Source organism: Phasianus colchicus, chromosome 5 (assembly GCF_987193195.1).
Source record: "Phasianus colchicus chromosome 5, bPhaCol1.hap1.1, whole genome shotgun sequence".
Taxonomy (NCBI): domain Eukaryota; kingdom Metazoa; phylum Chordata; class Aves; order Galliformes; family Phasianidae; genus Phasianus; species Phasianus colchicus.
In genome coordinates, this window is record NC_143440.1 from 37,838,480 (window position 1) to 37,858,842 (window position 20,363).

Sequence of the window (20,363 nt, forward strand, 5' to 3'; positions counted from 1 at the left end):
TTTCCCCCCCCCGGCCCGGCCCGAGGAAAGGCCAGAGGAAGCCCTCAGAGCCAGGATCTGCTCTCGGACCCCCACGCTGGGCTCTAGGAGCACTTCCCACGACCTTGAGGCTCCCACGCGTGGGAGTGGAGCTGCCCACTGGAATCTGAGGTCCCCGCCTTTCCCTTGCTTCGCATTTTGGGGCTCTGGGCGTTACATAGGTGCCACCCCTACTCCGTTGGGTGAGCCCCTGCCCCACCAGGCGTACCCCTCTCCCTCCCGTGCTGTAGCATTCTCGGCCCCACACCCCCCTCTCCGTCCCACTGTTCCCCTTCAATTCTTCAATTATTTCCTACCTGAAAAAAATTAATCTTTTTGCCAGGCGGGTCACAAGCGATCAACAGGCTGTTGTATATTACAATGTTTTCATATTCCTCTCGGCTCCCCCTGCCCTCTACCGACTCACTGTAGATGTGACCTTTGGTATTTCAGCCCACACTCAGCAGTTGAATGGAAACAAGCTGAGCACGTTCACTTCTGATAAACATTATCCTTAAACCACTGGAGACCCGAGCAGAGTAAACGAGCTTTTCCGACAGGACCACATCAGGAACACACATTGAGAAAGGGAAAGAAACCAAATATCCCGGAGATCAGAGGCGGGGTGGAGGGGTGGGAGAGGGAAGGAGGGGAACAGACAGGTTGGAAGACACTCGGGGGGGAGGGGGGATGAAAGAAAAGGACACAGTTGTGAACACAATGGGCACAGATGGGAGAGAAAGAGAGTGAGCGAACGGCGCGGGGTCACATCCGAGCAGAGGGGCGACCCTCGGGGACACCGAGTCCGGGAGCCGGGGGGCCGGGCTGAAACCGAGAGGATGCGTGGAGCTCGGCCTCGGCTTCACGCCATCGGGCCCTGGGAGGGGGGCAGCGGGAGGTAATGGAGCCAGGGCCGGGCGGCAGCGGCGAGAGAGCGGCTGGGACTCCCGGCGGCTGTTCTTCGGGGAGGGCACGCCGCTAATGCAGGTCGGCAGGCTCACGAACACGCACTCCTCTCCTTTGTTTAATTAAGTAATTAATTTAATTAAATTTTGGATCCGTGTCCCGCTAATTCAATGCCTCCTGCCCTAAAACTAGCCGCGGCGGGTCAGGTCACTGCGCCGAGGAGGGCTCTGGCTGTAGCGAATGAAGAACGCGATCGATTTCGGGCGGTTGAATTGGTTGAGTGCGTGGAGACCCCTTCGGCAGAGGTGATGGATCTGGCTTTTGGAAGAGCACCGTTTACTCATGTGGTGTTCCGAAGGTGCCGTGCGTGTTCCTGAAACAAACACAGAACTGCCATAGGAAATGGTTGAGTTGAATACCCGAAGAGTGAACAGAAGGAACAGCGGATATTCCGAACAAACGTAGAGAGGTGCGAAATAACCGCGGTCATCTTTTTTCCTCCACAAAACGTCTGCAACGCACCAGGAATTTCTGGGAGATCCCTGTAGCATCCGCCCTGTTTCCGACCGTGAGATATGCGAAGGCTTTGCAATCTAGCTCGATTTTTTTTTTAATATTTAAAGTCTCTTACAACTATTTCACATAACAAGGAGCGTTCATACACACCAGAGACATCAGATCCATATTTCACTCGCCGATGTTCCGTGCACTGCCATCACCATATTATTCCTGTTCACGTTTTACTTCCTTTATAGGATCTGGGTCTTGGGAGTCTATGAAAACAAACAAACAAAATCACTCAGAGAAAAAGTGAAAGAAATTACGGTAACTTCTTGGTCGAGGCTGGGAAGCCCGTCATTTGCGACAGACGTTGGATGCGTGAGAGAAGCACATAAAGGGGGACCCGAGCACCCACTGCCAAACCAAACACGCCGTGACCCACGCACGCTTTAATTCCTACCAGCCTTGTCTGTTTTTCTTTTAACTGTTAATACGAAGCAGTATCTTTGATAAAGTCGGAATGGGCTGCAGGACGAGCAGTTCAGCGCAATGTATCGTTTAGCGCGGCGATTAAATCAAAACGCAGGGAGATACCGGGGGCCCGTCTCGTCCCGAGGCTGCAGCTGAATTCCCGACAGCTTCGTGGATTCCACAAAAAATAACGTAACCGCCGCCGTTTGCCACCCTTTCCTGCACCACCCGTGAAATGTTCAGTAGTCAAAAAGTGCTTTACTGTAAAGAGGGCTGGAAACAAAGACCTACTACTGCCAAATCAGCAGAGCAAAGACAGGAGAGCCGTGTGCGTTTCCAGGCACCGTCCGGTTTCCACCCGGCCGCTCTCTGGGGCGGGGGGGCCCGCGGTGCACCGAGCCCGGCTCCGACGCCCCGCACCGCGGTGCCCAGCACAGCGCCGGCTCCTCTCCATAATTGCGCTAATTGCTCTTTGCGTGCGGCTTACCGCCTGGCAGGTATTACGCGGGCGTTGCTGTTGTGGTAGGGACCAGGTGCTGAGCACGTCCGCGAGAGGCAGCGGAAGGACCGCCGGTCCCGCGCTGTCCGTCATCTCCCGCGGCCACTGGCGGGGCTGCAGGGCCGCCGGGCCGCCCCCGGGGGCGGGCTCGGGAGCGGGGGGCTGCGGCTCCCGGCCCAGCCCGGCCCTGCCCACGTTGCCCTGAGGTTGAAATGCAGAACTCAAGGCTCTCTCGCCGGGAAGTAGATTTCCTCGTAGTCCTTTTTTCCTCGCCCCCCTGCTATCTCCTCAGCGGCAAGCAGGGAGTCCGGCGGGCGAGTGCGGTTGGGGTAGCAGGAGGTCGGGAGCCGGGGGCTGCGGTGGGGATTTAGAGCGGCCCCGGAGGTGTCCCACTCGGAGGAATGGGTGAGTGCTGGGATCTGCGGGGGGCTGTCAAGAGAGAGGGAGCCCCGTGCCCGTGCCGTCATGTGCCACCGCGGCTCCTTATTGACTTTACTCGTGTTTCTACACGTCGGGACAGCGCGCCGAGGGGCAGAGCGGGGAGGAGGAAAAGTTAATGACTGCTCGGTTTATTATTAATGTTATTATGCGACTGTGAGGCAGGATCGCAGCAGAGTGGATGCCCGCAGCCTGTGGCAAGTTGTATATTATTCCTGACACCGATCGGAGCGGTTAACGTTTTAGCACGTTTGTTTTACAGCCGGCTGTAATCGTGCTGGTAGGCGCGAGCAGCCCCAGAACCGCTCCGTACAACGCGGGGCACGGGCGGTGCTGCAGGAGCAGCGCTGCCACCGCCTCTCCCTGATTTGAAAGAATTTCCTCAACTACTTTTCCTTCCTCCCCCTCCCCCACGTCTCTGAAAATGTTTTTCTTTTCTCTTTTCTTTTCTTTTTCTTTTCTTCGTGTTCCTCTTCCTGTGGCAACAGAGCTGAACTTTCTGTCAGGGCGATCTCATTTTTTCATCTCTGGAATGTGCTTTCTTGGAATATGCTCAGTGCACGGTCCGGAGAAATCCGACATTTGTTGCCACGGTTTTTTTCCGGTGCTTTTCTTCTTCTTCTCGTTTCTTCTTCTTCTTCTTTTTTTTTTTCCTTTTTTTTTTTTTTTTTCTTTTTTTTCTTCTTTTTTTCCCCTTCTTTTTAATTTCGGTGATATTCCTCTATTTGGGAACACCGTGTCCGGGCAGACCTCGTGCAGTGGCATCGGCTCGCGGATGCCCTCCCCAGTACCGCGCACTGTCCGACGGCCCTGTGTGTTCTTGCTTGCAGAACCCGCCTTCGGGGAGGTGAACCAGCTCGGGGGGGTTTTCGTCAACGGAAGGCCCCTGCCCAACGCCATCCGGCTACGGATTGTGGAACTGGCACAGCTGGGGATCAGACCGTGCGACATCAGCCGCCAGCTCCGCGTTTCCCACGGCTGTGTCAGCAAAATCCTGGCTCGCTACAACGAGACCGGCTCCATCCTACCGGGGGCTATCGGAGGCAGCAAGCCGCGGGTCACCACCCCCACGGTGGTTAAACATATCCGGACCTACAAACAAAGGGATCCGGGCATCTTCGCCTGGGAGATCCGGGATCGCCTGCTGGCCGACGGCGTGTGCGACAAGTACAACGTGCCGTCGGTCAGCTCCATCAGCCGCATCCTCCGCAACAAGATCGGGAACCTGTCCCAGCAGGGCCACTACGACTCCTACAAGCAGCACCAGCCACCCCCGCAGCCCGCCCTGCCCTACAACCACATCTACTCCTACCCCAGCCCCATCGCTGCCGCGGGAGCAAAGGTGCCCACGCCGCCAGGAGTGCCTGCCATCCCTGGCACCATGGCCATGCCCCGCACCTGGCCCTCGTCCCACTCGGTGACGGACATCCTGGGCATCCGCTCCATCACGGACCAAGGTGAGGAAGGGGCCCGAGGGTCGCGAGCTCCGCGGCGCCCCAACTCGAGCCGAGCACTGAGTTTCCGCGGGACGTGTCCTGTGATTTGGGTGCAGCCGAGGTCCGGGGGTGCCTGCCGGTGTGATGGCAAACATCGACCGTCCCCGGTGGCACCGGGGCCGAGCTGTATCAAATGCGACCGCAGGGAGCGGCCTGGGCTGCCCTCGGTGCCGTTGCCGGTGCGGCTGGGGCGTTCGTTGCCTCCGTCGGGCCGTAGGCGCCACCTCGGCGTTACCGAGCAGTCCGTTCTCTCTGCTTTTCGCAATCAGGCCAAATGCTCTCAGTCAGGAAGTTCAAATGTCACCTAATTGCCTTAATTCTGATGCTGTATTTTCCTTCGAAGCGGTGGTCCGGGAAAACGAAACCCCGAAGGTTTGCTCCCTGTATCCCTTCCACCTTCTGTCTGTTTCTCCGCCTGGGAACCGCGCCGCATTTCCCGGCCGCTCACTGCGCTTTGCCGCCGAGAAAGGGACATTTTTTCCATGTCGGTTGGTGCCAGGGGGCGGCTGTAGTTCCAGCAACAGTCGGGAAGAACCGCCGCCTCCAGCGCTCCCCGAGTCCCATTCTGCCCTCCCAGTGAGCGGAGGGGAGGAGGGGGGGGAGTTTTTGCTCTCATTGCGTTTTTTAACGGCGGCAGTCCGCTTCCAGAAGCACTTCTAATGCGAAGTGATCCTTTATGCATTGCAGATTAATTATCTTATACCGACTTTGAGATAACAGGTTTTTTTTTTTTTTTTTTTTTCCAAGCAATACATATGCACACAACTCTTTTATTTAGAAGTACGCATGAATAGTGTTTTAGCACTTATTCGCCCTTTGCTTTACGAACTGCTTCTCTCCTCAGCGCTGTCACAAACAGATGTGTCTGAGTCGGCCTTAACAACATCCTCCTGGCAGCGCCGGCTCTGGGCCGGGGGAGGTGATGTTGGCAGTAAGCATTAAAAAAATGCAAACTGTACGATCATACTCGAGTCGGAATTGTGTAGCGAGCCCTCATATTCCTGCCCCCCGCAGGTACAGGCCTCTGCCCGCACGGCCGCCTCTCGCCTCTTCCCGTCTCTCAGCGCGGAGCCGCACGCGTCTTTCCGCGGTGTAACCTTCCCCCGCCTCTCCCTCCTCTCCTTCCCAGCGCCGTGCTGGGGCTGCCGAGCGGCCGCTGCCGCCGATGGGGGCTGTTCGCCCTTGATTTATAGGATAAACTGACCTCGCTGACACGGAAAGGAAGCCCCTATTCATGGGAAAGTGTGAGATCAGCAGAAAAGGGCACTCACCGAGAGGGTTCGATTTCTCAAGCCAGCCCCAGGTTGGTGCCCCTCCAGCGGCCGAAGGGCCGCTCAGAGCCGCTCACAGGACGGGTGCGGCCCCGCACGCTGCTCCGCCGGGGGGGGCCGTGGGCGAACCGTGGCGCCCTGGGACAGCCGCCTGCACAGCGCACGCACAGCCCGGGTGTCCGTGCCACGGCTGCTGCACGAAAAGGATAGGGCACTTTCCCCTTCTTTCCACCCTTTCTGTTTGTTTTTCTTTTATTTTCTTCCTTTTAAGATCTCTTTCTCTCAATCTCTCCCCCCCCCCCTTTTTTTTTCCTGTTTTTTTTTGTGTGTGTGTGATTTGTTTACTTTTTCTTAGTTTTGGTCCTAAACGTATTTAGAACCCCTTGCGTTACACGGCTGCACATAGGCAGCGATTCCTGTCAGTCTCTCTGGCAGACTCCAGAGGGGCTAAGCACCGGGTCGAGCCAGCTCCGGGCCTGGTGGCACGATGCTCTTCTAACCGACTGCTCATAAGGATGGGAGGCACAGCCGCCTCCCCCTCCAGGGAGGACGCGGGGGCTCAGCGCAGTGCAGGGGGCGAGGGACGGCTGCCTCTTAGGTCTAACTCTAACCTCTTGCCCACGTGTTTCCCGCAGTGAGCGACACCTCTTCGTACCCCAGCCCCAAGGTGGAGGAGTGGAGCAGCCTAGGCCGGAGCAGCTTCCCCCCTGCAGCCCAGCACGCCGTGAACGGACTGGAGAAGAGCTCCCTGGAACAGGAGGCCAAGTACAGCCAGGTAAAGGGAGAGGGCCGGCCGGGCGGGGGTGTACGTGGGGCCTCCGAGCTTCGCCCTGGGGCTGCGGCCCCTTCCCGGGGCTGAGCTCCCGCTGTCGGCTCGGTGCTTTCAATCGCTCTGTGCCCCTGATGCTTTCGGCGCGTCCCACTGCCGCCCTGGTGGCCGCGCTGTGGGCTGTGCGCGGCGCTCGGGAGGTAGGGGAAGAATTTGAAAATGAAGTGTATCTGCTTCCTACGCTAAGCGTTTTTAACGCTTAAGTAGACTCCGAACTGTCAATAATTTTATTGCAACACAGTGTAATTGCAACTTAACAAATATCTGTGTATATCCTTGTGCCTGCTAATCAAATCCTATGCCAGGGGAAAAGCTTTAAAAGAGTCAACTGTTGTTAGCTGGGCAGTGCAGGTTTCGGAAAAACAGAACCAAACAAAGAAAACCTGACTGTACTTTTTCCATCCAATGGAAAACATTTCAAAACATAAGACCGGCTTCTGAGACCCGTTGCCTTCCCTGTGATTTCTTTGTCACACTTGTAATGAATTCAAAGAATATATTTAAAAAGTTCTCAGTGTGCTGCCCCTCAAGGGCAGAGGTTTGGGACACGTGTCCTGAGTTCTGAGTCTGCTTTTGGACTCTGTGATTGGTTTGGTGCTGAGAGGAGCTGAATCAAACCCTTCTGAGCTGCTGAGTACAAATTGTGCAGCTACTTGTAGTGACCAAGGTAGAATGGGATGCATCATAGTGAGCAACCACTTTGTTACATATTCTGCCTTGCAAAAATGTGATGCCCGTACTGCTATTCTATTTGTTTTGCATTATATTTTTTCTCTTATCGTGTTGTTATTTTGTTCATTGCATATTGTGAAAAATGTGCAGAGTGTTATAGCCATGATTGTGTAATTAAAGATAAAATCGGACTTAGAGTTAATATTCACCCTTCCACAATTTTATTAGGAAACAACTAATTAGCAATCTTACTAAAAATTATGGGAATATCATCTTCTGCTGAGGCTGGCTGTGCCAGGGTTGCGTTGTCACAGGTGCCAGTCTGGGCCATTCATTCATTCTGCTGAAATAGCCACAGGATGAGGCTCAAGGAGAATACACCTCTGAAATCTCATTTACCCCAATGGGCACTGAGGAACAATGCTATGTACAACGCGTGATTTTCAGTGCTGCTGTTGGAAAATATTTTTATTTCCTTTTTTCATTCTTTCAGCATTTATGCTTTTGTCTTCATAATATATTACTGCTCTATCGTCAATACCAGTTCTATTTTGAAGTTTTGTTCAATCTGAAAGATAATCTGAGAAATGTAATCTAAACATATTCACTATCTAAAAAATGGAGAAAATTGCAATTAATAAAATGGAATTCATTGATTAAAAATATATTGTCCAGAGAGTTTAAAAGGACGGAAAATCTAAAAAGTATTTATCCAAAAGGTCACTTTCTGATTTTTGCTCACAAAGAAAGAAGATACAGACGAGATTTCCCCCATTTTTTTTCCCCTCAATAATATGTGCTAATGGGCTTTTCTGCACTACAGACCAGTCTGTTCATGCGGTGTTCAGCTTGTTACCAGCAATTTCATTCATGTGTACATTAGTTGGCTTGCATGTCACCAGTTCAGTACCTTACTAATTCAGGATATGTTTAAAGAAAATTAATGTCAAATAAGGATATAAAAGTGGTTTTTTTTTATATTTTATTTTTTGCAACTTCCTTTTTGTTTATTTATATATATTTTTTGGCTAAATGTACAAATTGAAATTTATGAGCCAAACTCTTGCTGCATGTAGAACTGCCTTAGCTGCCAGCTAGCTGAAGCTCAGGAAGTCTGGGGTGCTGTTCCATGACAATTTGGTCTCAGCAAAATGCATCCTTCGATCTTTACATGGTGGTTGTTGTTGGTTTTTTTTTCTTCTTCGTTTTGTTTTGTTTTGTTTTTTACCACATGTATTGCTTCAGTTGGAAACAAATGAGCAGAGGACAGGAGAGAACATTGGCTCATTTATGCAGATCCAGCAATCAGGTAGCTGTAGTGGTGAGAAAGGGAGAAACTGCAGAGACAATTTTCTTGCCAGAAGAATTACATTGCAATAGGCTCTCCGTTTGGACCTCAGGGTAAATGGAATTTTCATCTTCTCTGTGCAAAGCTCATTGCAAATGCGGAATCTTGCGAAGGCAGAAAAAGGATGTCCCCTGCAGAAGAGAGGTGGCTGCTCTATAGTGCTTGCTCCAGTGTTATGCCCGTACAAACAAGTCAGTGAAGCACATAACAGGAGCAGAGCAACACAGAACCCAGTGCATGTGTTTCACTGAGGTCTTCCAGTTACATAAAAGGAGCAGAGGGAATGCACTCTGAAGCACATGAACGAAGAAACTTGCAGGACCTATAGCGGATTCTGCTGTTCCTAATATCAGCATTATATTTTAAGCATTGACAGCATTCATGGCACAGATTCACCTGCCTGCAACTTGCAAAGAACTCCATAGCTACTGGGTGGGTGAAGGACTTCTTCCTCCCATCTCAGTCATGGAAGGTAACATTTTACCTCTCAAGAAAGCCCCCGGATATTCTCTCTGCATGAGCAAGACTAGAAGAATTGAGCCTGAAGAACAGACTCGTGCTTTCAAACTATATTGATCTGCCCCCTCTTTCCAGTGGATACCCATTTGTTTTATCATAGGGCTCTGCAGCCTTGTGTTCTTGGGGGGGGGGGGGCTCCCATTCAGCTCAGCCAGGGCTGATCTGAGAGTAATGTGGGTGGTTGCATTTACCCTTTACATACACGTGAGTGTGAATTCAGTCTCAGAGAGGATTGGACATAAAAGGAAAGAAAACTTCAAATTTTGGCCTCAGCAATATGTAGTCCCACTTGTTTAACATGAAATCGAATGGCTGAATGTAGAACACTTTTCACTGTAAGTGTTATTAATTTCCTGTGTCACTGGGGTCTTTGTGATATTCTTTGGTGTTTGGGCTGGGGAGCTGGAGGACTGCCTGCACAGCTATCATTCTGCATCAAAACTGCTTAGGGAGTCACAGCAATGCCTTGTGAAGTTTGTACTCACTTCTAATTACCTGATGTCCCAAGTTATTGTCTTTGTGTAAGGACTCACATTATGTTTTTCCACTGCAGTATTTTTGCACATTTCTCTTATCATACAGCTTTGCAAAGAGTGCAATTGTGAATCTGAATGAAAGGGAATGAAAGGGAAAATAGTGTTTTCTGAGAGCTTGACAGTTTCAGGTTGTAAAAGTTTTGTAAGGATCTCAGTTACATACCAGTATTCACACTGAAAGGCACTTTCATTGTGTGCTGGGGGGAAGGCTTCTATGTATAATCATATTACTAACACAAAGGATGAATATCCTGAGTACTTTAATGCATTAAACAGCTTATAGTAATGGCTGCAATAAGGGAAAATAAAGTCTGAAATCATTGGGATACAAATCCAATTGTACCCTGTTTTTGAAGTGGAATCGTTTAATAAATATTTCTCATATTCCTAATTCAGTTTTCATCCATCTCATGCTTGTGCCTTTCTGGACTAATGTAAGGGATGTGTAAAGTGAACTGCAGCTGATATTTGCACATGTATGAAAATACAGGTCTGACATACGCCTGTCTGATTTGTTGAGATGCAAATAGCTTTGGAAACATATCTTTTTCAGAATTATTTTCTGAAATATGTGTGTATTGCAGGAAGCAGACGTGCATGCTGCCAAAGGGAGCTGATGCTCACTAAAAGGAAAATGTTTGTAACTGGGATCTAAGGGCAAGTGGTTGTTTTGAGTTTACTGGAGAAAAGTGTGAGCTGTTTGGAGGTCTGACTCCAAACCTAGAGGAGCTGCTGAGAACACTCCTAGTTACAAGGGGCTTGTGAATATGAGTTGGGTAGTCTTTCTCTAATATGTTAGGTGGACCCCAAAGTAGCAAACTTTTCACCTTTGTCTCAGCAAAACTTCCTCAGCTCTTCCCGTCTTGACTTCTCAGCTCACTGGGATGACACTCCTTGTTCTGTTCTTTGGCTGCATTCTGATGAGGTAATCCTGACCTCCACGTTGCTTGCAGCATAAAAATGAAGGCTCCATTTTAGGGCAAGTGATTGCAAATAATTGTGGGTGCAATTCTGGGCAATTATTTACACAGAAAATGTAAGCAATGTAAATATTTAAGTTCCTGAATATTGATTGTAGATGAACAGTGAATGTGGTGGCCAAAGCATCTGTAATTGTTTTTATCTGCACTGCTTAGAACCTGCAATGTACAGTTACTTCTTTGGGAGTTAGATGCAAACTTAACTTTAAATGACATGACCCTCCTACACAGATTTTTAATTGCAAAATTTCATTAGCAGATTGCTTATTTGGCATCTTATATTCTAAACCAGGATTCAGGGAACTGAACTCCTATTCCGGGTCCATGCAAAATCCATTATGATAAAGGTTCAAACCACCAGCTCCCAACCCATACCTGTTAAAGAGAGGGGCATTTTGGCTTCCTTACCATAGTACCTAACAGAACTGTAAGCAGATTTCCTGTCTGGTACAAGGGCTCAGACCTTGGCTTGGAGACTCTCCAGTTCTGTCTTATCTCCAGACCAGTGCCTGTTTTATAATGCAATCACTAAGATGGCTTGCTCGAGGTCTAGGCATCCATGTCAATGCATGTTGTGGGTGAGGGGCATGAGCTGATCCCACTACATGCACCCGATTCCTTCCCAGGTGATCTGGATGGCACCCCATTCGAACCCCATTTGTGAGACCTGCCTCTTACTGGCCACCTGCTTCCACGGCCAAAACCCAGTGCCCTGCCCACCAACCCACATGGCTACAGGGCACTCCACCCGGATGAAACTTATAAAGAAAGTCAGAGAGGTGAGTGAATGGTACAATGATACTCGGACTGCGCACTGAGCATCCTCTGCTCCAAAGGCCCCAAGCAGCCAGGAGCTCCACTGTGACTAAGAGGCTCATGGCCTGGAAGGCAAGAGTGGTGGGAGATGCCTGTCACAGCAGGAAACAATGCTGGGGCAAGGAGATCAAACAGAACTTGATCTCTTCAGTCTTCAGGTGCTTGCAGGAGAGTGAAAGGTAGATAAGGCTGTAGTTTGTTCACCTGTTGTGGCAGTTTATCAGCTTTTAGGGATTTTATATATGCCTAATCATAATGATGTCAGTTCAGTGGGTTCTGATTTTACCCATCCTAACTTGCCAGCTGCTCAGTAATTGCCTCCACAGCATCAGGATTTGGTTAGACAAAGGGGAGTGCAGTTTTGGTTTTCCCTAAAGGGGACAAACTGAGGGTTTGGCCAGTTTGACCCCATATTTACCCAACTTTTCACCAGCAAAAATCCCTTTGATGTCTCTGCGCTCTTAATATCTCTTCCCATCAACTTCAGTTTCATTTAAATAAAACTATATTGAAATTACAATGTATTGTTACATATACTGTACAAAGAAGGCATTTTTTCATACAGATTTTTGCTGATACATCATAGTTTAAAACATCATTGTAGGAAGAACAAATGCCTATTCCACTCATTGTGTTTACTTGTTTAATGCCCATTGTTGCCCTCCAAAACTCCAGATTTTGCCAAAATACTAGGGGTGAATTACTGTGAGAATCTGTTTTAAAACAATGTGATTGTGTTGCTAGTTCCTACTCCCGGGACTTTGTTCTCAAGGCATGACTTTTCCTGAACTTCCCTTTGGTCCACTAAGGACAGTGTATCTGTCTAAAGGAAGTTCAAGTTTCATCTTTGCAATTGAAATCAAACTTTGTACTCAGAGTAAATACAATTGTGAGGTTTATAAATTAATAGAAAATAACCCAAGAGCCAACACTTTCATTGGAAAGGTGGTGAGTTCCATTTACGCATCTTCTTCCTAAACCGGAGCGTGAATGGAAAACAACCATTCAGTGAACCTACAGCACTTGCACTATACTCAAATTTGGGAAACATTTTAGGCAGACTTATTAGTACGTACCTGATGTGTCCTATGTGATAGAAATAATTTCACAGTGAAAATCACCTACAATCATTCTGTTCTGAGCAAGCGTCCAAAATACTTGCTCACCCTTTTTCCTTGGAGAGTACTCCGTTTTACCTTGGTCCACCTTGTCTCAGCCTTTTTTCTCCCATCTCTTCTTCCCTCTGCTGTTTTTGTAGAGGATTTCTCAGATTGTTTTTACCCGTTTAAGTCTCTGTGAAAGAGGTTTTTTATTTTTATTTTCTTTTGTTTCTGTTGTAGTTGGTTTTGGAAAAGATGTAAAATGCCCATGGCTCTAGGAAAGCATCGGTGATGGTGTGTAAATTCCAGTTAATACTATTTCCAAAAAAGTGTTTTTATTTCCCTGAAGAGGCTAAGATTCAAAATTTGATAAGAAAATATAATTAAGAGTGATCTTGATGCATGTCACAACTTCAGTTAAAACACTCAATTGATCCTATCTGATTTCTGTGTTATTCAGTGCAGCTGGGGATGCCTACAAGTGAAGGAAGGAACTTTAAGTTAATAAAAAAGCATATTAAGCACAGGGAATAGGATCTGCTTATTATTAAGCAGATGAACTTTATTTTAGAATTAGCGTGATTTGCTCATGTGGTACAGAGTAATGCAAGGACTATTGAATTTAATAACGGGGAAAACAGATGTAAAGATAAAAGCATCAGAGTAAGAGAGATGGTATAGAATTGGATAACTGAGTATGTTTGCTGCAAAGCACTTGAGGCTGCATATTCTGTTTTAACTGTGTCTTCGAATAGAATATCAGCATTGCTTTATACAACATAGAAAGAAAGAGAAGTCCTATAACTCCCAGCCTTGAAAGTTTTCTTCCTATTTTTCAAAGCCTAATGTTCTGGGAATCAACCCAGCTCAGCTGCAAGACAGACTGACTGCAAACATCTTGCCCATGTGCTATTTTAGAAGCTCCTCAATTTCTGTGTATTACCTCTCCAGTTCTTATTGAAAATTAAGGCACATGTTTCAAAATAGTATCCTACCTACAAAATGTTCCCACTTCGTTCAAGGCTTTTTGGACTTCAAAACCATTTAATGAAGATGTTTTCACTTTTCAGAATCTATCCATTCTATTCTTCTGCTTCCATTAGCAGAAAATGAAAGTGTTCCCACATATTCAGTAAAAGAAGGTCTTCATATAAAAATATGGACATGGTCTAACATGAGCTATGAACATATTTTTGCAGAAAAATTTCCAATATAAGGAAAAGACAGCAAAACTTATTTGCAGGATCAGCTTTGACTGGGTTATCAATACATCTTGCCATCTTAGCAATTTTATTACATTTTTCTTCAAAAGTTTCTTAATACAAAGATAAAATAAATTGCATAAATGAAATCACTGCTCACTTTTGTAGTGTTTATTTTTTAGGTAACTTTGACTTACCTCTGTAGGATGTTAATTTTAGGGGGATGCTGATTTTGAATGGGTGCTTTTAGGACCATGTAATTTTTCTCATTGATGCTGACGTACTGAATAGCAGCTTCAGAATTTAGCTCTAATTTTGTTAACGACAGTATGCACCAAAATATTTTATTTTAAAAGCTTAAAAGTAACATAGGTGTACTTTTACATCTTTAGGTAATGCTGTTTTCTAAAATGAGATTTCCATTGCATGCCTGCTGATGATGTTTTACTTCGAAAATTTGTTTACTCTTCCCTTGGGATCCCATGTGTTGCTTTGATGTATAAATCACATTTAACCTCCAATTAAAAAGTGAGACTTAGTATATTTGCTTCCTTTATGCTTTCAGTTTGCACTGATTGCTCCTAGTATCCTTTCCATCACTTTTTTGACTGATGATGTGCACGTCACAAAGGACATCAGCTATCCTCTGGGTTTTTAAAGTCATCTGCTCTTCTGACTGAAGGATGAGAACTCAGCTTGGCTTCTTGCTATGCTTTTCCCTTGCTGTGGAAAAAATGGCTCCTCTAGTAGCTACTTGTGCCTGTGTTTTCAGGACATTCAGGAATTCCAGGAATTGTTAAAGCTTTTTGTTTTGAGAAATGAGCCGTGTGAGTGTCTGTGATGCTCTGTAGCCAAGGCCGCTCTGTTTGCTGTGAGCTGCTGCTCACACCTCCATGAAGCTGTTTCATTTGCTTTTGGGGAAAGGCCCTGGGCTGGAGGATAAAGGCAATTGCTGAGTTCACTGATCCAATGACAGGGGAGGCTTCCTTCCACCCAAGGAAGTGTTAGAAATGCAAAGCAGCAACCAGAAGTGCGTTCCTGAAGCGGTGGCACAGGCACAGCTTCTGCTGCTCTGACAGGGGAGCTTGGGCTGAGTCATGTCCAAGCTCATCACAGCTGTCATATCAGCTAGCTTGGTCTTGAAGCCAGTGTAATTTCTCAAGAAATGCTTCCTACACATTTAGAATGCTTCCACAAAACAAATGCTGCATCTACATAATACATTACCCCTACAAAACAATACTGTAGCAAATATGTTACAATGGACAGACTCAAAACCATTGGAAACAATTACTCTAACGTAAGAAGAATCATCTACATTCTTGTGGACAGAATCAACCCTCTACTTCAGAGTCAGACTGTGAAACTGAGGTGGCATTCATCTCTCATTTGTACCGTGTAAACTTGGAATGAGATTCTTTGCATGATTGCTATCAATATTAGTTAGCCTAAATGCAGACTTGCAGTTTTGAATGCTATTTCTGAGAAACTGCAGATAACTCTGGGTCATTTTTGGAAACATTTAGAAGCTACACATGAAGGGATCACATGGAGTGGATCTAATTTTGATTCACAGAGAACATATATAGCAAGCAAAACACTGAGAAAGAAGAGCAGAGAAAAGGGTGAAATAAAACAGTATAGCTCAGTTTCTGGATGTAAGTTGAATTAATGCCTGGAAGTGGAATCTAGCTTGTGTTTTTCCTGGTATTAACATAGCCAAAGCAGAAAAAAAAGTCACACTGCTTGTCTGACATGGATTAATGGGGAAGCCTGTGCAGAAATTTTGTGACCTGAAATGCAGGAAAGATGAGGCCAAGGCTGAGCTGTATGGCGTTACACCAGCACATGTTCCGTAGCAGAAACTGAGCTGTGCATGGCAATCTTAGGTTTTCACTTGTAGGAATCTAAACAGCTGGTGGAAGTTATTTGTTCCAACAACAATCCTGCACAATCCACTCGCCACTTTATGTCCCAAATCCCAAACAGACCGAAAGCAATGCACCGTACTGAGTGTCTAAAACTACAAGTCCTTCTATAAAAACTACTGAGTCAACTCCTTCCCTGGTGAAAATGCACACAGCATCATCATTTTATATCACATGAAGTGACATTTTAAGTCTCTGTGGCTTTGACTCCTCCTGGATAATCCTTTCACTTGTGCTGGCACGTATCATGGTAACTCAGTAGGACGGCACGAGACTGAACTAGTAATCCTGACTCGGCTGTTGTTTGCAGCCTTTGTGAGAACATGTTTCACTGAATTGACAAATCACGTGTTCTAGGTTGACTACACAGCCCTGAAATTTGGAAGCAGTTATTCCATCAGTTGCTTCCAAACATCAGTAGAGGCAGCAATGCAGAGCAATTGTTTCCCTCCACTCTCTGTAGAAGCCAGCCAGTGAAGCAGGAGCTCTGATCGTTGGCACAGGAGATGTTCTCCCTCAGTAAGAATTACATGTTAGTCTATTTGTTTTTAAATTATTTCCCTTAAAAATCAATGGTTTGAATCAAGGAAAATATAAAACTTAAAAACAAGGTTCAAGAGGCTCTTCATTTAAAACAAGTTCCAACAGCTTTAAAAATCAATAATCACCATGGGGTTCTCACACTCATAATTATGAATGTTTGGATTTTGGTGCTCATTTCCCCTGACTGAAATACTGCAGGATGAATAATTCATCCACTATGTACAGGCTCATGGAACTTAATCCTCTCCATTTATTTTAAGTGAATGTCATGTTTGTAAAAAGTGCTGGATTGACAGACAAGAGTCAACCCTTCTGATAACCTGCATGCTCTGTCTACAGCTGTTTAGCAGAAAAGTCCTTGTGGTTAAAATCACTGCACCAAATCCCTCAATGTTGAAAGTCAGAGATGAAAATTAGTGATTTCTTTCTGAATGGCACAGTTTTAAGTCACATAAGGGAGGTTTCTTTCATCCCCTCAGTTTGAATTGGGACTAGAGGAGCTGCTTTGTGAGGATGGCACGATCTCCCACTGAAGCAGAACCCTGCTCCATGTGGAAACTGCTCTGGTTCACCCCAGTGCTGCCTGCTTTTCTCAGACGCTTATTGACATTCACATCACTCAGTCTTCAAATCTTGGTAGCACTGCCACTAAAATACAAGGGATTAATTTATTCAGTGAGGAAGAGACAACAGCCTTGAAGCATCTGACAGGTCCCTTCAAGTCTCTACATATGTGTCTCCATGTTCTGCACCAAATGTTTAGGGCAAGATCTTTCTCACACTCAAAACATTAGACAGCATGAGAACATCAGTTCTCATGGCAGTACGTTAAGGAAAACATGATCACCAGCATGGGGTCAGGCAGGGCACGGGCCAGAGAGCCCTCCCAAAGGCTGTGGATGAGGCCACCCTGTTTCTGGTCAGAGGAAACTGAGCTGTAGGGCTGGGTATGTACAATGCTGATCATCCTCAGTGTTGAAGAATTGGCCCTGATGTATTTTATTTACATATATAAACATAGTCATCATTTCTAGAAAGTGTTTTTTGTTTTTTGTTTTTTTGCCTGGATGCAGAGTTTAGTTTTGTACATAGCAGGAAGTAATTTCTTGAGGGCTGAAAGTTACCTTTCCCACCAACAGACTCTTGGCCTGTGATGGTGGGATGGAGACAGGTGTGTGGCAGTGCAATCGCACCAAGTGATATTTCAATTTGGCATGATGAAGCACTGCACACAGCTTTGAAGGATGTATTCGTAGCCTAAGAATGAACACTTATTCTACTCAGATGAGATGTTAGAGCATCTGTCTCTTCTAAAGAGTTTTAGAGGGAAGCACCAGTGGTTAGAGAGCATTCTACAACACAGCGGTCTATACAGCATACATATTCTCTACAGCAAAGAAGGAGGCTGGCTTTTCCCAGAGCCACGTGTTAGGGGGTAGCAGTGGCAAGGCAGGAGGATGGAAGGACACGTGCCTCCTCTGTAGCTTAGGAGAAATCTTATAAAGGCACAGCCAAATGTTCATAGGACATCACGATTCATGCTGAAGCACCTTACTTAAAAAGGAACTTCCAGCCTCTAGCCTGCTGCTGGGCACCAACCTGCTTGAGAGTGGGCAAGCCTGGGGGAGTACATGACCATCCAAAGAACCTCTTCTGAGTCTCTAGGCTGGCAGTTTGCCTGCCCCATGTTGCCACAGCAGTAATGGGACTCCCCAGGGACTGGCTCCAGGTCTCCTTCCAGCCCCCAGCAGGGTTTCTGCCATTCTTCCTGCAGGATTCCACTGGGTTGTGGGCCTTGATGTCTGTGTTACAATCTGCCTCTATGGCTCTGCTGGCCTCATGAAAAGCTTTTTGTTGCTGTTGGGAAAACCAGAGGTATTCTCTTTTCTTGTTTCACACTTCTACATGGTGGAAGCAGCATGGAGCTTGGGGAGCAGCAGCTATTTTGGACCTGTCATGCTTTTTACCTTCAATAAATCCAGTGAAATAATTTTCCATGTGATTTAAGAAGTATAGTAATTTACAGTGCAATTATTTGAGGGTTTGTATTAATTAGTATTGCTGAAAATGCTGATATTTAGAACCAAGGCTAAAGTGTAATTCTGAGACACAGTAGGAGACATGTAATTGGAGTTGAAGGTCAGGTCGCATGTTTGGATTTTCAAAAGAATAAGGTGCGTGCAGCCTCAACAAAGTGTTTATGGATTTGGAATGACAATTATGTTGCTGCTGCAGCTGTATGTTTTGCACTAATTAATACCCCTATTTGAGACCTATGGCTGGAATCCCCTCACTGTCTCCTGCTGTTTTAGATTGTTGCACACATTTATATTGACTCCAGCAGGATTACTGCTTGTTTTCCCAAGCAGCTATGAGAAGACAGTCCAGCCACTGGAACTGAGTTACACTGGTAGGAAACATAAACCTGAAATGAGGACAGTGCCATTTATGGGGATAAATACTGGAAATTTGGACAGGTGCAATTTGGACAGAGATTGATCAAGTGAAATATTAACAGCACCTGAAATTTCAGCAGCAACAAAAGTCTGTTTTGCTTTTCAGCTCTGCATTGTCCAGAGTAGGTCCAGTTTTACAAGGTGATTAAATCTTTGAAAAATTGGCATTACATTACATGCTCTGCTGAATCAATATCCACTCTTTCATACTCAGAAAACCTTTTTGGTAAAAAAAAAAAAAAAAAAAATACCACCACAGATACTAAAACATAAACACTACACAAATCAAAACCTAAGCAAGATAAATGATCCTGTTTTGTTCCTGTTCTGCTGAAGAAGCATTTACAGGGCGTGAAGTAAAACACTGAACTTTTTTATTTAAATAAGGAGTCATTCATTGTGAAATCCTATCCCAGCAGACTGAAGGACTCTCCCTTCTTTATTTAAATAGAAACCCTTCTCCCTAGCCCACAGTAGGACCTAAGAAAATAGCTTGCAGGAAAAGACCTAGCCCTGTAATTGCTTTGTGCACAGAAGTGCTATTGAAACCAGGAGAAGCCATGAGCAAAGAACATTTGCAAGGTTATAATAGAGACACCTAGAAAACAGATTTTAAAAGACATCAACAGTAATAATACTACAGTTCTGACTCATGCTCTGTGCAAATAGTTACCAAAGAGTTTCAATTCCCCAGCTACTTGTTACCTTTCACTCTGGGAAGCCTTATGTCAGGATCTGTGCCCAAGCCTGACTGTTGTAGCTCAGGGCTGAGCCTGCTGGGGCTGGAGCAGGTGAGGTGCTGAGATGGATCCATCACAGATAGCAGTAGCATTAGGTCTTGAACATCTGCATTAGATGCAACCATGGGCTGCAGAAATCCCTGGCATTGCAGGGGGAAATACAAAGAGGCCATACTCATTGAATCATAGAATATCAGGAGTTGGAAGGGACACAAAGGATCAATGAGTTCAATTCCTAGCTCCGCAAAGGACTGCCTAAACATCAAATCATAACAGAATCACAGAATAATACATGTTGTTCCTTGTCTTGCTCTTGATGTTTGCTCCTTATGTGTCCTTAAGCAGCTGGTTATGGCCATGGATAGGCTCCTGGGAGAGGTGTGTGGGCCTGATGCAGATAGCTGGTCTTAAAAGCAAAACACAAAGGCACCTCTGCACAGTGGACATCCAGGAGAATGACGGCAAGTGGCTCTCCCAGGTGTCTGTGTCCAGTTCTCACATGGCCATCATTGGTCCTGGCTCCTGCACAAAGCCTCAGCAGCTTTCCTTATGGGCAGAGAGGCTTTGTCCTAGAATCATAAACTCAGTTGGAAGGGACATTAAATAGACATTATCTGGCTCCAACTCCCTGCCACGAGCAGGGACACTTAGATCTGGCAGCTCAAGGTCCCGTTCAACCTAGCACTGAACACCTCCAGGGATGGGGCATCCATACCCTCTCTGGGCAACCTGTTTCAGTGCCTGACCAACCTCAGTGTGAATAATTTTTCCTTTATGTCTAAAATGTCTTTCTCCCATAGAAACGTGTCTCCCTTTCCTTTCAGGCACACAACGGCCTCCCAGCAGTTGGAAGCTTCGTATCAGCACCAGCCATGTCTCCCTACGCCACGTCGGCTCAGGTGTCGCCCTACATGCCGTACAGCGCAGCTCCCTCCAGCTACATGGCAGGCCATGGTTGGCAGCACGCTGCGGGCACGCCGCTCTCGCCTCATGGCTGTGACCTCCCTGCCTCGCTGGCCTTCAAGGGCATGCAGACAGCCAGGGAAGGCAGCCACTCAGTCACGGCTTCCGCTCTCTGATGCAGGAGCTGCTCC

At 46.6% G+C, this 20,363-nt stretch overlaps 1 protein-coding gene and 1 long non-coding RNA gene across 3 annotated transcripts; one reads left to right on the forward strand and one right to left on the reverse strand.

The window, feature by feature from the left end:
* Nucleotides 1-1,082: 1,082 nt before the first annotated feature.
* Nucleotides 1,083-2,487, reverse strand: LOC149917862 (uncharacterized). Its single transcript, XR_016467304.1, has 3 exons — nucleotides 2,188-2,487; nucleotides 1,591-1,697; nucleotides 1,083-1,297 (listed from the first exon to the last, which is right to left on the reverse strand). It is a non-coding gene; the product is annotated as an uncharacterized LOC149917862 (long non-coding RNA).
* A 143-nt stretch (nucleotides 2,488-2,630) lies between these two features.
* On the forward strand, nucleotides 2,631-20,348 carry PAX9 (paired box 9). 2 transcript variants are annotated; one of them, XM_090141348.1, is made up of 5 exons: nucleotides 2,631-2,800; nucleotides 3,664-4,290; nucleotides 6,236-6,375; nucleotides 11,111-11,263; nucleotides 20,094-20,348. In XM_090141348.1, the coding sequence occupies exons 1-5, from the start codon at nucleotides 2,797-2,799 to the stop codon at nucleotides 20,346-20,348; spliced, it is 1,179 nt and encodes a 392-aa protein (XP_089997474.1). In that variant the 5' UTR covers nucleotides 2,631-2,796. The 2 variants fall into 2 exon arrangements, with proteins under 2 accessions (XP_089997474.1, XP_031449692.2); XM_031593832.2 differs by lacking the exon at nucleotides 11,111-11,263.
* Nucleotides 20,349-20,363: the final 15 nt, after the last annotated feature.